The sequence below is a fragment of the Xenopus laevis genome, chromosome 1L (genome assembly GCF_017654675.1).
Source record: "Xenopus laevis strain J_2021 chromosome 1L, Xenopus_laevis_v10.1, whole genome shotgun sequence".
In the NCBI taxonomy this organism is placed as follows: domain Eukaryota; kingdom Metazoa; phylum Chordata; class Amphibia; order Anura; family Pipidae; genus Xenopus; species Xenopus laevis.
The window spans coordinates 215,532,872-215,550,205 of NC_054371.1; the positions used below are offsets into that span (position 1 = coordinate 215,532,872).

Below are 17,334 nucleotides of genomic sequence, written 5' to 3' on the forward strand. Positions count from 1 at the left end.
CGGGTGCGAAATGATTGGATCAGCCCAATTTGGTTCTGTACGTAGATAGCCAAATCAGGCAAAGGTCTGCTGAGCTCACCTAACGAGTGGCCCGCCAAGTCTGGTGGTCTGCTTAATGATCCAATAATTAGTTTCGGATTAATTATTTACTGTTGTAGTACAAATTAAATTGTATTAATAGATGATCATGAAGACCCACTCTAAGGGCTGTCACACACATTTACAAATTTATGCCGAGTGTGAAAAATGGCATATATTGCATTTATATGCATTTTTTAAATGCAGTTAAGTGCATTTTTGGCAATTCCTAATACAATTCTATTGGCTTCTGAACGTGCACCAAACGCTAGACAAAAGCAGAATGCTGCATGCGCATAAACTAAACATGTCAACAGATCCCAATGATCTTAATGATGATTAATGTAACTTTCCAGATGTTGTTATCGCAGATGATCTAAAGACAATAACAAGGGAGGGGCAGGTGGACGGAATGCTTGGTGGAAAAACACATGTTCTAGCGGCCAAAACCACATGTTCTCTAAGTAGATTGAGCTAAAAGCTGCCATGCTGGGGGGTATTGGGATCCAAGAGCCATGTGCTGTCCAGCTCAGAACATACAGTGCGTGATCTCATTACCTCTAGTGCTGCTGGTTAAGCCTTAAAGTGAAAGATAATGCAATCTAAGCATCTGTGCAGTGGTTGGGTTGTTTTAATCATTTGCCTTATTTCTGCCTCTCTCCAACAGGAAATGTAAAATATTGTTTGGTCACTTCTAAATGCAAATTACACTGCATTGTTGTGAAAAGTCAGCATGAGTCTGAATATTGCACTTTGCACACATTTTAATTGTTTCAAGCTCATACCTCCCTCAGTTCCCAGCAGCCAATGAAATAGCTTATACAGCATTCTTCTAAAAAAAAAAAAACCTAACCTTTGTATAGCCCTTTCTTCAGAGAAATCTAGTGTATTTACTGGCGCTACACTGCAGGGATAGAAAGAAAGCCTGGTGGGTTAGTGATCATGCAGTTAAAGCGCTGTCATCCAGCCAAGATGAAGCAGCCAGAACATACTGTGCCTCCAGATACTGCTGCGAGACCCTTCCCTGATGGGACGAAAGCTTCAAACCATGCCAGTGTTTGTTTAAAGGCAGCTTTATAGTAGGTAAATTTCAAATATATACGCTTTATACACTCCAGAACTACAACTCTCATCTTGTTTACAAAGTTGCACCACCTGGGACAAGCAGGAAGGCCATCAGAACTCATGGGGCCACATATTCCTCAGTTAGCAGGTTCCACCATTCAGTCCTCAAGTTATTAGCCCACCAGTCACTTGGGCCCAGAAAACCGTGAAAACACAAGTGGACAACTAACTAAACTGCAAGCCAAGCCCCTGTTAAGCCAAAACTAGGTCATTCTAATTTGGATGGCGGTTTTCGATTCAAAACCAGCCGCCTGTGTCTGAAACCTGGACAGATCTCAATGCTAGGCCATCCAATCTCTCTAAAGGTCCCCATAGACGCAAAGATTTTTCTTTAGTGAACGAGCGTTTTTAGCAAAATCCGACCAATCCATCAAATTATGGTGAAGTTAGCGGGAATCGAACGATCGTGCATCTTACGATTTTTCGTCCGACATCTGTCAGAAAATTGATCGCCCAGGTTAAATCTATCCCCAGTACAATCTATCTATGTTTGCAGGGCCAAGCAGGCTGCTCCCCTCAGTTTTCCTGGCAATATCGCCTGAATGGTCTTTTTAGTTTATGGACAAATCGTACATTTAAATGATAGTTTCGAGATAATCGTGGTCTCAGGATAATGAAAAGATCTTTTAAAGATCTTTACATCTATGGCCAGCTTTACTGATGCACCCAATTCTCGTCCTTGTATAGCATAACTGCATCCCCCAACTTCGAGGCCACTGATGGACATCTTTGAAGGGCCTCCATAAACCCTACTGCAGAATTTGATAGTTGCCACTGGAGCTACCCTTACTTGGTCAAATCAGGCCCAGATCTCCTACCAGCTTAACTTTCCAACAGTGTCTGCAAAACTGATCTGCATCCAATCTGATTTGGTATCATTGCTCTTCAACTACAGCTCAATTACATATTCAGCAGCACTTTACAGATATTATACATCATGTGAACCAGTCTCTCCCCAAAGCACAAGAGGATCCATCAGAAAACCAAAAAACCACCTGTATGTTGATGGAATGTGGGATGAAACCAGAATACCAGGACCCAACTCACATAGACAGTGGAAGAACATACAAATCCCCTGCAGCGCTGCAAGGAAGAAGATAGCCATATTTATAATATTCACAGAATACTTGCAAAAAATGGGTGGCAGAAGTTCTATGAATATAAGTGGTTCCTCTCAACTACTGTCATGTTGTAGCGCCTTGTACAAGTGAGTGGTGGCATTTGTTTCTGGATATTGTTTCTAGATATTGTGTACACTGCTTGGCACAGAACAGAGAGGGCTAATCCAACAGAACATTCTGTCCCTTCAGTTACCCAAGGGAGCCCCTCTCTGTGCCTTATTATATCCTCCTATCTGAAAGCACTCTGCAGCCAAAGGATTTGTCGAAAGGCCCATTAGTATGATGCCATGCACAGAAGCCGTAGTACAAAAATTGCAAAGAATTTACATCATTTACAGAATAATTTTTTAAGAGATGACTCAAGATGCCTCCCCTAGTGTGCCAAGACCCTAACACAGTACTCAAATCCCACTGTGTTTCAACAAACAAATCAACCAATCAGACTTTTGCTTTTATTAATTTGATTGCAAAAAAAAGGAAATCATTTATAAAAATTTGGATTATTGGGATAAAATGGAGTCTATGGGAGACGCCCTTTCAGTAATTCAGAGCTTTTTGGATAACAGGTTTTCCGGATAACGGATTCCATACCTGTACAAGATACTGTTTTATTATTACAGAGACATACAGGTTTTAAACTTTTGGATTATTTAATTATAATGCAGTCTATGGGAGATGACTTTCATCAGGGTCAGACTGGGGGGCTCAGGGCCCACCAGGGCTGCCACATCAGGGCCTCCGCAACCCCCAAAGGCCCCCTCCCCAGGCTCGTTTGTGGGCGGGACAAGTGGGTGGATCAGATGGGGCAAGGGGGCGGAAGAGGCGGGGCAAAATGCAGAGCGGCGGGCAACCAGGTGGAGCCAGGCAACCAGGTGGAGGTCAGAGGCGGAGGAGGTCACACTATGTGGAACGGGTCCACCCACAAAAAAGCCTGACAAACGTTCACACATGTGGAACATGTGGGCTGGGGCCCACCGGGTTTTTTCCCGGCATCCCGCGGCCCAGTCCATCGATGACTCTCATATACTTCAGAGCTTTCAGGTTTCCAGATAATGGATCCTATACCTGTATGACATGAAATTGTCTATGCCCACCTATTAGCCCCAAACAAACATCACTGCCTGGGACTATCAGTACCAAACACTCCTGTGAGAGCCCAGCACCCACGTGTGAGCACCCAGCAGCACCCTGTGTTATCTCTTGGTGTAATTAAATGGAGTTAAGCAACACTCAGTGCTCTGGAATCCTGAATGTCAGATTAGAAACTAGTTTTGAGTGGCTAGGACAGGATCACGTCTGCACTCGCTTTGTACAACAATACACATTCAGTGCCATGAATACAAACCTCCCACAAAGCAGGTGAGTGTTTGCACAGAGCAATTCCGACTCACCACGACCTGTAAAGTATCACAAACAGGATATAGCGGGTGCCTATAATACTAAAGAGATGCCATCAGCCTGCATAGAATTTGTGTTTGATTGAATCAGCCGTGTGTGTGTTATTAATGCCATATTATCAGCGGCAAGCTATTCAAATCAATGGGCAATAACAGATTAGAGAGGAGATTAGCCTTAAATAGGGATTCGGCCACATTGAAATGTTCGGGCTCATGGCACACAGGGCACAGCGCCAGCGTTTTTCAGCCAGGTGGAGAAGTGCCCAAACTCAGTCAAGAAACTTTAATTGAATACACTAATACACTAATAGTGCCAAGCGGATTTCAGCCAGAAAACACAAATAAAAAAACATTTAAACTAATGAGAGTCTTTCTGGAGGCACGTCAGCTCTCACACAAATTCGGCCGCCCCCCAATCACAGTCAGCCACAGCGGGGACCCAGTCTCTTGATTTCTTTGGCTTGCACCTAAATTTACATTTACAGAGACAGTTTGCAATTGCAGCAATCTGGTTGCTATGATCCAAATGACCCTAGCAACCATGCTTTGGAGCCACCTCTGAGGGATACGTGCAAGGCAGGATTCATGCCCTACTCCGCTAATCGAAAACCCCACACAGAGACTAGATCCAGTTTCCAGTAACCTAAGACCGCATTCTGCTGGAACAAGGGGGTTATTTATAGGTGAAGTAAAAAAAAAAAGAACTTCATAAACACAAAAGCCTCACTTAATGGGGTTGTTCACCTTTGAGTTAACTTTGAATATGATGCAGAGAGTGATATTCTGAGACTATTTGCAAATGGTTTTCATATTATATTATTTGTGGTTTCTGAGTTATTTAGCTTTATATTCTGCAGCTCTACATTCTGCCAATCTGGTTAATAGGGTCCAAATTACCCTAGCAACCATGCATTGAATAAGAGACTGGAATATGAATAGGAGAGGCCTGAATAGAAAGATGAGTAATAAAAAGTAGCAATAAGAACACATTAGTAGCCTTACAGAGCATTTGTTTTTTTAGATGGGGTCACTGACCCACATTTAAAAGCTGGAAAGAGTCAGAAGAAGAAGGCAAATAATTCAAAAACTATACAAAATAAAAAATGAAGTCCAATTGAAAAGATGCTTAGAATTAGCCATAGGCCAGTGACATGTCTGTGCCAAACCACAAGTTCACTTTAAGATAAATATCTCAACATGCATGCTATTCAAGCACGCCGTGAGAACCCAGCATTTTAAAGAGCTGCGCTACTTGTTCTGGTAGAACATGTCATTGTAGAGTGATTTACAATGCGGTTCGCACTGACTCATGAAATGAGATACTCACTCAGCTTTGATGTTCACATTCAGGAGTTTCGTTTTCCCAGTTCTAAACCTGCCTGTTATTCCCTACAAGTCTATAACAAGGGACAGGGCCACACACAGGATTGTTGTGCATTTGTACAAACACAAACCAGCTCATTTACTAAAACAAGGTGTTGTGCAACACGCAAACTGGTGTCCATGCTATTTACAAAGGAACTCGCTGCATTACACGCTCCTCTGTATTTACCCCTTCAAATAATCTCAGTTTGTGTCTGCTTTGCTGAATAAAGTGCAAGGAGCACAGTACAGGGTGCCAGAAATCCACGGAATTAACTCCTGACAAGGTATTACCCCCAGGACTCCAGTAAACCTTAAAAATAAGCGAATATAAAATGAATGAGGGTGCTATTCTAAGCACTTTTATAATGTACATTTATTATTATTTTTTTTTAATCCCCAAGATATTAAAGGATACATGTACTGTTAACATGAATGTATTTTGTTACAACAGCGCCACCTGCTGGTCATTTTCCCACCAGTCTGACCACCAAGTAGTCAAGGAAGTTGTCAGGAGAAAGACAGAGGCTGCTCTGATGTTCTTCTGCTTAGGAAATAAATTAGAAACCTTTCTCAAATCTTTCCTAAGCAGAAGAACATCAGAGCAGCCTCTTTCTTTCTCCTGACAACTTCCTTGACTACTTGATGGTCAGACTGGTGGGGAAATGACCAGCAGGTGGCGCTGTTGTAACAAAATTCATCCATTTTAACAGTACGTGTATCCTTTAATATCTTATCAGTGCAACCTTTGAGTTAACTTTTAGTATGATGTAGAGAGTGGTATTCTGAGACAATTTGCATTTGGTTCTCATTTTTTATTATTTATAGTTTTTGAGAAATTTAGCTTTTTTTATCCAGTGGCTCTTCAGTTTGCAACTTCAGCAATCTGGTCGCTAGGGTACAAATTACTCTAGCAACCATGCATTGATTTAAATACGAGACGAAGAATATGAATAGGAGAGGGATAAAGAGTAATAAAGAGAAGCAGTAACAATAAATTTGCATCATTACATACTAAAAGTTAACTTAAAGTGGGATCTCCACCCAAAACTGTATTTTGCATATTGTAAGAAAATCAAGTTCAGCTTTCCAATAAACATTTGCAATGGTTTCACATGTATTTGTAAATGTAACTGATACAGAATGCAGTATTTGTTTATTTCCTTTACTGTTCTCTGGGTGACTCTTGAAACAATATAGCAGGTTCAGTTTTTCTACAGGTTGGTTAGTCAACTGTCTTCAGCTACATTGTTTTAAGAATCGGATCCTGAAAAACAGAGAACAGAAATGGATGGATGGATCTGACTCTTAACAAAAGGATGGCTTCTGATAATATTTATAGAGAATATAAACAGCCAGACTAACAATGCATGCAATACCAATTAGATTTAGGAGAAGGAAAGGCTAAAAGAAAGTAAGCTTTATTAGAAAGGTCTATATAAATACACCAATAAAGTAATGCTGCTCTGAGTCCTCTGTCAAAAGAAACATCACATTTCTTTCCTTCTATTGTTTACTCATGGGCTTCTGTATCAGACTTCCTGTTTTCATCTTAAACCTCCAGGGCACGGCCTAGAGCATGCTCAGTTTTCTCCTCTCCCCTTCCTCCTCCCCTCCCTGCTGTAATCTGAGCCCAGAGCTATGAGCAAGCAGGGAGAGACTCAGGCAGGAAGTGATGTTACACAAGCCAATATGGCAGCTGCTATCCTAAACAAACACAGAACACTTCAAGAGGTGTTTACTCAAGTATGGTAAAACATTCTGCAGAATAAATAATAGTGTTATAGCTTGCACTATTGTGGCTAATCTACTGGCAATAAACTGCTCCAGTAGCTTTCCTTCTCCTTTAAAGGGGTTGTTCATTTTTGTGTTAAAATCTAGTATGGTGTAGAGAGTGTTATTTTAAGACAATTTGCAATTGGTTTTAATTTTGTATTAATTGTGCTTCTTAAGATATTTAGCTTTGTATTCAGCTGCTCTCCAGTTCGCACTTTCAGTAATCTGGTTGCTTAGGTCCAAAATACCCTAGCAACCATACAGTGATTTGAATAAGAGACTGGAATATGAATGGGAGAGGCCTGAAAAGAAAGAAGAGTAAAAAAAAAGTAACAATAACAATAAAATTGTAGCCTTAAGGTCCTCATAGACGCAAAGATTTTTCTTTGGTGAACGACTTTTAGCGAAATCCGACCAATCCGTCAAATTATAGGGAAGTTAGTGGGAATCGAAAGACCCCAGCGCAGTCGCACTTGCGGCGCTTTGATTTTCAAAGTCGCCTGAAGTTGCCTCACAAGGAAACTTCGGGTGACTCGGGAAATTGAAGTGCCGCGAGTGCATTAGCGCAGGTGATTTTTCATTTTAGCAGGCGGAAGGCAGGGGGAAGGCAGTTTGGGGAATCTCCCCGAAACTGCCCGTGTGCCCCTGCCCTTACAGAGCATTTGTTTTTATATGGGGTCAGTGACCCTCATTTGAAAGCTGGAAACAGTCAGTTGAAAGAGGCAAATAATTAAAAAGCAGAAAAATGAAGACCTATTGAAAAGTTGCATAGAATTGGCCATTCTATAACATACTAAAAGTTACCTTAAAGGTGAACCACCAAATGGAAACATTAAATTAATCTACCTATTGCAAAATTGCTTATAATGACTGTCAATAACAGTTCTTGGTGGACATCTGCATTAAGAAAAAAAATATTTGAAGTGACACCAGGCCTTAAATGGGATTACATGTACACCAGGACTTAAAGGGGTCAAAACCCAAAAAATTAATTGATGTAAAGTTAAGGTGGCCATACGCAGGCAATAAAAGGTGTTAAAAAACCTTACTGCCCACGTTGGCAGCTTACCAGCTGATAGTCTAGAGAGACTGATATCTGGTCAAAAATTAGGCACATATCTATCAGGCAGGCTTGATTTTCCTGTTGGATCATGAACCGCATCTATGCACCCTCCTATCCAATGGCCTCATAGCGGTAATTCATTGGCCCAAGGGCCAAAATGTTGTGATGTCATCAGTTATAAACAGTGAGTAGTGATGTCATTTTTGTCACATGACTCACTAAAAATAAAGTACCCCTTGTTGGAAAATATGAGGATATTAGAAGTCATCTCGGAGTTCCATGACCTGTATAAAAGGACTCTGCTTTCGGCCTCGTGCTTTTATATGGTCATGGATCACCAATATATCTTTATATTTTACAATAGGGGGTACTTTATTCACTATATAAACAGCACTTAGTGATGTCACCAGTTATAACCGGTGCTTATTGATGCCATCAGTTATAGTCAGTGCTTAGAAGACACCAATAAGTTCTATGGCCATAGAAAGAGCCAAGACATATATCCAAGTATATGGTCCTGGAACTTCCTGGGTGATAATATCCTTATAATACACAAGAGACATGAATATCCTCTAAATTGTATCCTTATAAACGGTGCTTAGTGATGTCATCTGTTATATCGAAGCTTAGTGATGCCATTTCTGTGACTCACTGAAAATTGTGTATTATAATAAAGTACCCCCTGTTGCAAAATATTGGAAGTCACCTTGGAGCCTTTGGCCTCGCGTTTTTATATGGTCATAGAACTCCTTGGTAACTTATAATATCCTTATATTTTACAAAAGGGGGTACTTTATTCACAATATATTTTTACAACAGGGGGCACATTATTCCCTTTATAAACCACATATAAAGTGGATATCTGTTTTGCGTGTGTGATCCTATTATACATTTGTGTGTACAGGGTCGGACTGGGCCAGCGGGAAACCGGAAAAGAACCCTGTGGGCCCCGGCCATTGTGGGCCCCCGCCCAGGCCCTGATTTGTGAAAATCTCCCACGTGTCTCCATGAAGTGGGCGGGGACAGGATATAGAAGGGAAGGGGAGGAGACAGGGAGGAGAAGGGGCGGGGAGGAGAAGGAGACGGGAAGGGGAGGAGAAGGGGCAGGGACGAGATGGAGACAGGAAGGGAAGGAGAAGGGGAGGAGAAGGAAATGGGGGAAGAGAAGCAGACGAGGGGTGAGCGGAACCGGCCTAGGGCGCCTGGATAGTAAATCTGACCCTGACCCACCGGCCCAGATTCACTCCCACATGCCTGACGATTTCTCCCTGCCCTGACCAATAGAAGAAAATAGGCAGGGGGGGGGCCTGAAGTTGGCGGGGGGGGGGGGTAGCCCCAGTGGGCCCGGACCCCCCCCAGTCCGACACTGTGTGTGTGGCACAATAGGCATTGAGTGGAAGGATTTTCTGGTCCTTAGTGAACTGCAACTAGAGCCTGTCTGCTTGGACTGGGAGCCACCGGTTGCTGATCCAGTAAGAATGTCATGTGACATGACCAGTAATAGTCTGTAGGTATTCCTCACTAACTAGATACTTTACATAGTGATACATCATTACCGTCATCCTTCCTATATCATTGCATTGGCAGACCTGACTGGTTGCAGGAATTCTAATGGGAGCCTGTCACTTCCTCAACAAATTGATTGGGGTGCCTGCACCTTCCCTAGAAAAAATATAGCGGCTTTCCCATCTCTGTTTTGTTTCTTCCCTATGCAGGCCGACTGTAAACCCATTTCTGTCCTCTGGTTCTGACTACTAAAACAAAGCAGCAGAAGATGGCTCCTGCTACTTTGTTGCAGGAGTCAGAACAAGTAGTGGAAACAATATATATTCTGCCTTATAACCAGTGACAATTTTTAATGAATATTTATTGGACATTTGCTTAGAATGACATTTTCTTTCATTGGGCGGAGAATAGATTCCCTTTAAAATACAGACCACACTCCAAGCCCTTCCCTTTTTGGACTAATAAAAACAGCAGCCTTTTGACTGTCTTTGCATTGTGAGAGTTATAATTCAACAAGCGCTGGAAGCTCCAGGCTGGGCAGTTGATTTAAAGGAACAGTAACACCAAAATTAAAGTGTTTGAAAGTAATGAAAATACTATGCAGTGTTGCCCTGCACTGGTAAAACTGATGTATTTGATTCAGAAACACTAGTATAGTTTATATAAACAAGCTGCTGTGTAGCCATGGGGGCCCGCATATCACTAATCAATTGGATAATCCTCTGTTTGTGATTGGTGCAGGCCGACTGTCCTGCACAAGAACTTTTGGTAAGGAGGTGGGTTGTGGTGAAGTACTTAGGGCAGAACCGGACATAAATACAGATTTCTCTGCTCATATAAACAGTAAAGATCATTTACAGAGCAGTACACCACAGCGGCCAATCAGATATTTGCACTCAACAATCTATTGCTGGTAGAATAATAAATGCTGATCCCTGATTGGTCGATATGGATTTCAGCACTGGGGCAAAATTGATGGGTGCTCACTCAAAATTGATGGGCTCTCACATCAAACATACTCATACCAACTGATACAGGAGGTAAAGAGGACATTGCCCAGCAGAGCTTACAATCTACATCGACTGGTTATCATAAAGACAAACATTCCAGCCACTGCTGAACTACAAATCCCACCATCCACTGCAACAGCTGGAGTCTCCTAGGTCCCCCTCTGTCATACTTTCTGCTTGTTTTTAACCACTCACCTTTGGGGCTCTCCTCCAAGAGGCAACTGGGGGCCGGATCGCTCCCCTTGTCAGAGGCTGCAATACACATGGTGGGTGCCTGGGATCCCCCCACTTTCTCTTGGTACGCGCTGCCTCTGCACAAAGGCTCTATCTCCGGGTAGAAACCATTCACTTTGAGAATAGGAGCCTGCTGGTTTCTCATACCGACAAGTTCAGCTTGTGAGTTTGGAAGTCCGAAGTCTCTAGTAGTAGCAGCAGCAGCAGCAGCAGCAGCGACAACAACCGGAATGTACAGGAACAAAGCGCCCCTGTCCTGTGAATCATTCCCTGGCAAAACTTACAGCAGGTCCCCTCAACGTAACCCTCTCAGGACGGACTTTCAATGAGACGTGAGCTCGGGGTTGCTAATTAGAGTGTGTGTGCGTGACATCTGACTTGCGAAATACACCGGGGCTTGCCTGGGGCGGGGCTTGCTTGGGGGCGGGGTTATGCAGATAAATAGGGAGTCTCTTTATCTCTGCACGGAGATAGGCTAGGGGCGTTGTTATAAAGATCAAAAGGATGCCTCGATTTTTGTCCGGAGAAAGGCCGGGGCGGAGTAATGCAGATGAATGGGTGTGTCAATAGGAGTTGATTGACAGGCGGGGGATCCTCTCACTGGGCTACGGAGCTGCGCTTCTCATGTTACTCTCTGCTGCGTCACGGAGCGAAGTTTTAGATTAGATTCCACATCATACTAGTATTAACCTTATATTTATTATGAAATCCTGTTGTACAAACCTTTATTCTCACAGTTAACTTAAACGGGTGGTTCAGCTTTAAGGTAACTTTTAATAGGTTGTAGAACGGCCAATTCTAAGCAATTTTTCAATTTTGTTTCATGTTTTATTTTTTATAGTTTTATAATTATTTGCCTTTTTATGCTGACTCTTTGCAGCGTCGCTGACCCCTTCTAAAAGCAAATGCTCAAATGTAATATTATTGCTAATTTATATTACTCTTCTTTCTATTCAGGCCTCTCCTGTTCATATTCCTGTCTCTTAATTATATCCATTCATGGTTGCTAGGGGAAATTGTCCCCTAGCTACCAGATTAGTTAAAATACTAATTGAAGAGCTGATGAATCAAAAGCTAAATAACTCAAAAACCACAAATAATAAAAAATGAAAACCAATTGCAAATTGTCTCAGAATATCCCTCTCTACGTCATACTAAAAGTTATCTCAAAGGTGAACAACCCCTTTAAGTGAACTTTTTTTGTATGTTATAGAATGGATAATTCAAAGCAACTTTTCAATTGGTCTTCATTTTTTTTATTTTTAATGTTTTTTTTTAAATTATTGGCCTTCTTCTCGAGGTGTTTACCAAAGAGCGGTGGGAGAGGGAGCCTGTGATCAGGTCCCGATTTCTGGAGAGGCCACCAAGGCCCGGGTCTAGGGCAGCAGGATTTTAGGGGGCGGCATGCTGCCCAAACACACCCTGCTGAAAAAGGCTGAATCCCAAACCGAATCCTGGATTCGCTGCATCCCTATTCTGAACCAATGTGATTGTGGTTGGGCACCATGCCGCCCCTAAAATCCTGCCGCCCTAGGCTCGGGCCTTGGTAGCCTCTCCATAAATCCGGGCCTTGATGCGCAGGAGATACGATAATTTCTTTAATTTTCCGTGCACCAATCCCCATTGCTCTGGTCCAGATGAAAATTTGAGCAAATAAAATGGAGGGGACAGGGGCGACGAATGACAGTGGGTGTAACTACAGAGGAAGGGGGCCCCAGGAAGCCCTAATTCATATACTATTTCAATGAATATTGGTAAAAAGGGTCAACATCTAGACATTGTGGGGGCCTGAAAAATTATTTGCTGTGGGGCCCATTAATTTCTAGTTACGCCACTGGGCCGGACTAGGGGTAAGTGACAAAAGAGGTATGTGCCAGTGCCCCTCACTGTTGCACCCTAGGCACAAGCTTCTTCTGCCTACCCCTAGTTACAGTCCTGATCCAGTGTAATATATATTTAGCTTCTCTTTTATAATTACAATTCCCTGCCATTTTTTACTCCTATGTATTCTAATCCCCCCAAATCCCCATTATTGGCCAACAGGGAAGGGCAAAAACAAAGATAAGAAAAACATTTTCTGTAATTTTCAGCTAATTGTCTGGGTGGATAAAAGTCCATTATTAAGGACTGGATGATCAGGGTTTGTTGGAAGGTTAAGGCACAAGACACCTGTTGTCCCCTTACTCTGCCTTTGTTTAGGGAGTAGTGACTCAGTGCACGTCCCATGAGTATTCCTGTTCTACATGCAGAATTCTACGTGCATAGAGCTACAGGTATTTATTAAGAGAGGCCAATTTATCCTAAATGCTTATCATTTTGACACCTGAAGAAGGTTAAAGTCTCTGTGAAGGAACTTGTTATTCAAACTTTGGGAAACCTGAAGTTTTTGTTTAGTTTAAAGGGATACTGTCATGGGAAAAAAAAAGGTTGCCAAGCAGGCAGTTCCCCTTTGTTTTCCTGGCAAATTGGTCTTTTTAGTTGATGGTCAATTCGTACGATGGTACGATTGTTCCGAGAAAATCGAGGTCTCACGATGAGGATCTGATCTTTTAAAAATCTCAACATCTATGGCCATCTTTAAACTTAAGTCACTCTTTACTGCTGTACTGCAAGTTGGAGTGATATCACCCCCCTCCCTAACCAGCAGCGTAACAAAAGAACAATGGGAAGGTAACCAGATAGCAGCTCCCTAACAAAAGATAACAGCTCCCTAACAAAAGATAACAGCTCCCTAACAAAAGATAACAGCTCCCTGGTAGATATAAGAACAGCACTCAAAAGTAAAATCCAGGTCCAACTGCAATACATTCAGTTACATTGAGGAGGAGAAACAACAGCCTGCCAGAAAGCAAGGGCCGGAACTAGGGGTAGGCCGAGTAGGCACGTGCCTAGGGCGCAAAGCTTGGGGGGCGCCCGGCACGTACCTTTAAGTGCTGCCTACCCCTGTCCAGTCTGCCGTTCTGTTTCGTGTACGCATGAGCGCATGCGTCTGACATCAGGGTTGCGTGTGTCCTGTTCTATGTGCGCATGCACCTATCTTACAGCAGGGTGGTGTGCGCTGTGAGACTGCTTCCAGCGCGCATGTGTGTGCTTAAGTATGCGCGCGCACAGTGAAGGGGGCGACGCAGTTGACCACTTGCCTGGGCGCCCGGCCCATCTGGCCAGGCCCTGCAGAAAGCAGTTCCATCCTAAAGTGCTGGCTCTTTCTGAAAGCACATGACCAGGCAAAATAGTAACATAGTAACATAGTAACATAGTAAGTAAGGTTGAAAAAAGTCACATGTCCATCGAGTTCAACCTTTTTTTTTTTTTTTTATTAACTACCTATCTGCCAGTTGATCCAGAGGAAGGCAAAAAACCCATCTGAAGCCTCTCCAATTTGCCTTAGAGGGGGAAAATTCCTTCCTGACTCCAAAATGGCAATCGGACTAGTCCCTGGATCAACTTGGACTATGAGCTATTTCCCATAACCCTGTATTCCCTTACTTGCTAAAAAGCCATCCAACCCCTTCTTAAAGCTATCTAATGTATCAGGTCATAAAATGACCTGAGATGGAGCCTACACATCAATATTACAACTTTTATATGGTATTTATATGGTATTTATATGGAATTACATTTTATATGGTAGAGTGAACTATTTGCAGTGTAAACAGTACAATTTAGAAATAAAAACGACATCAGAAAAACAGACAGAATCCCTTTAACAACATCTGTAAGTCTATGGTTTTACTATCCCTATTCTAATTAATTGCCAGTGGCAGTCCTCACAATGGCCATATATGGGAAGATTTAAGCTGCCAATTTGGCCCCTAAAGACAGAGCCCTTGTATGAAGCCCTCTTGCCCGTCCGTCCAATATGTGGCTGAGAGTCACCCTGATATCAATCAGGCAGGTTTAAAAATCCTGTCAACCCTAATAGGCTGTATTACCGTTGCCGTGATCTGATTGGATAATCCACTTGAAGGTGCGCATATCGGGGAAAGATGTGCTCATTTTGGTGACCTACGATGAGTGGATCTCCTTTAAAGAAGAAGTAAAGGTAAAATCACGGGGGGGGGGGGAGTATCACAAGTTTACCTGATACCCAGTGACAAGGCCGTATTTATATATATGCAGCTTTTGGGGGGTGTCCCTCAGGTGCCTATATGTTTGACAATTTTTTTTCAAAATGAAATTTAAAAAAACCCCTTCAGCAGAGACTTACTGCTGAATTTGCTAACTCCGTGCGGGGCAATGACGTTTTGGGGCAGGCCGATGACGGGCGGGGGTGGAGCAGTGACAGCTCTTCAAAAAAAAACTGCTGGTGGCAACCCTACGCTGAAATACGGCTGGAGGGTTGATGGGTACAATGCTCAGTTCGGAGCATTGGAAGTGATGTAATGCACACTGTGCGTGTGATGTCATTATGCATGTTGGGGGTGCTCTACAGTCAAATAGCACCGCACATAAATACATCCCTGACAAGTGATCCTGTTAGCAAAAAACTGCCCTGGCCTGGGGCAGCGAGCACCATGGAGTGATACTCTTCTCTGTTTTTATTTCTCAAACCCTGGGGCCTATGCATGTGCAGCAAAGTGAAAAGCCAGCTTTTTTATTAAAAGAAGAAGCAGAGAAGAGGATCACTCTGATTGCTGAGAAGAATCCTGGGCTGGTGCCGTTATCTGCTAAACAGAGCACTGGCCCAGGGTATCAGTTAAGTAAATACAATCACTGGTCGTGCCTAACATTTGGCACCCCCCCCCCCAGTGATTTTATCTTTCCTTCTCCTTTAAGGCTGACCTTCAAAGGGTGGGGCTTGTCTTTATTCATGATTAATTTACATAATTTGACACATACAAATGATTTGTCAGAAGATAAATTTATTAAGAATTTTCTAAGTTAGTCTTAAATTTCTGTGTAATCGAAACTGAAAGCAGCACCACTCTGCGCCTTTCTGAATTGCAAGCTTCTTTTAAACAGCCACTATATTTACAAATAACTTAATTTGTAATTAGTGTATGTTAGAGGCTTACATTTCCAAGTTCTTTCTCTGAACAAAATGTTATTTTTTGGTTTATATCCCCTTTGCGGTATTCCTATTTAAAAAAAAAAAAAAAAAAATATCTTTGACATTGCTGTAAAAATGTTGCAGTATTAAAAGAATGTGATTGAAAACTTCCCTGCCTGTAAACATGTTATATAAACAAGTTGGTTTCTGTTCATTCCAGGATGCCTTGCATTCCTCTGAGAATGAGCTGTGAATTGTTTCGGCTATTTTACTTTATCTGATGTTTTCCTATTTGATCAGCAAACAAAGTGATACTGTACTACCCTCTCTCTCTAGGGCCCCACGAGTGACCAGCGGTGTACTGACACAACGCCAGCCCCCACCCTTGCCAAAAAATATTCGGAGAGGCCCGGCGCACATTGAAACCTTCCATTGTGTGTGTTTGCCGCCTGCACAATTCTTAGTTAGTATCATGGCAATAGAGAATGTTGACCCTATGGGCCAGACCACCTGTTCCCCAGGCCTCCGGCAATCATGGCGTCTGTTTCCTCTGTAGTTACTCTACCCGTGAGCCCAGCCTGTTAACGAAGTTGCCAAAGTGAAGCTGCTGAAGTGAGCTGAAGCTAAGTTGCCAAAGGGAGCTGAAGTTGCCAAAAGGAGCTGAAGCTGCCAAAGGGAACCAAAGAAGAAGCCATCGAAGGGAGCCAAAGCCACAGATGCGAATGAAGAAGCTGCTGTCGCCAAGGAGGAAGAATACCACCCGCCAGTCTTTAAAGGACTCCATGGACTCCACAACGCCAGCCCCACAACGCCAGTTCCATGGACTCCACAACGCCAGCCCCACCCTTGCCAAAAAATCTTCGGAGAGGCCCGACGCACACTGAAACCTTCCATTGTGTGTGTTTGCCGCCTGCTCAATTCTTAGTTAGTATTATGGCTATAGAGAAAGTTGACCCTATGGGCCAGACCCCCTGTTCCCCAGGCCTCCGGCAATCATGGCGTCTGTTTCCTCTGTAGTTACTCCACTGCAGGGCCCAGCCTGTTTACAAAGTTGCCGAAGTGTAGCTGCTGAAGCTAAGTTGCCAAAGGGAGCTGAAATCACCAAAAGGAGCTGAAGCTGCCAAAGGGAACCAACGAAGAAGCCATCGAAGGGAGCCGAAGCCACAGATGCAAATGAAGTCGCCAAGGAGGAAGAATACCACCTGCCAGTCTTTAAAGGAATTGTTCAGTGTAAAAATAAAAACTAGGTAAATAGATAGGCTAGCAGAATAAAATAAATGTTTCTAATATAGTTAGTTAGCCAAAAATTTAATGTATAAAGGCTGGCGTGACTGGATGTCTAACATAATAGCCAGAACACTTCTTCCTGCTTTTCAGTTCTCTTGGTATCCACTGATTGGTTACCAGGCAGTAGCCAATCAGTGACTTGAGGGGGGGGGGCACATGGGTCATAACTGTTGCTTTTGACCCTGGCCACCAATGTTTTTTTTTACTTTTATGGGGGACCCTGGCCACCAACTTGTTTGGGGAACCGTGGCCGCAGATTTTTTTTAACTTGTATGGGGGACATTGACCACCAATGTTTTTTAAACTTGTTTGGGGGACCCTGGCTGCAGAATTTTAATCTGTTTGTAAATTGTAGGGGGGACCCTGACCACCCGATATATGGCGA

General features: G+C 43.0%; 1 protein-coding gene across 2 annotated transcripts in view; it reads right to left on the bottom strand.

Annotated features, from left to right (window-relative positions):
* Positions 1–11,131, bottom strand: part of ranbp3l.L (RAN binding protein 3-like L homeolog) — a 35,372-nt gene extending 24,241 nt beyond the window's left edge. For both annotated transcript variants that reach the window (XM_018266399.2, XM_018266401.2), the window contains exon 1: positions 10,634–11,131. In XM_018266399.2, the coding sequence (XP_018121888.1) occupies positions 10,634–10,817 (184 nt within the window). In that variant the 5' untranslated portion in view covers positions 10,818–11,131. The remainder of the gene's footprint in view (positions 1–10,633) is intronic.
* Between the last annotated feature and the right edge of the window lie 6,203 nt (positions 11,132–17,334).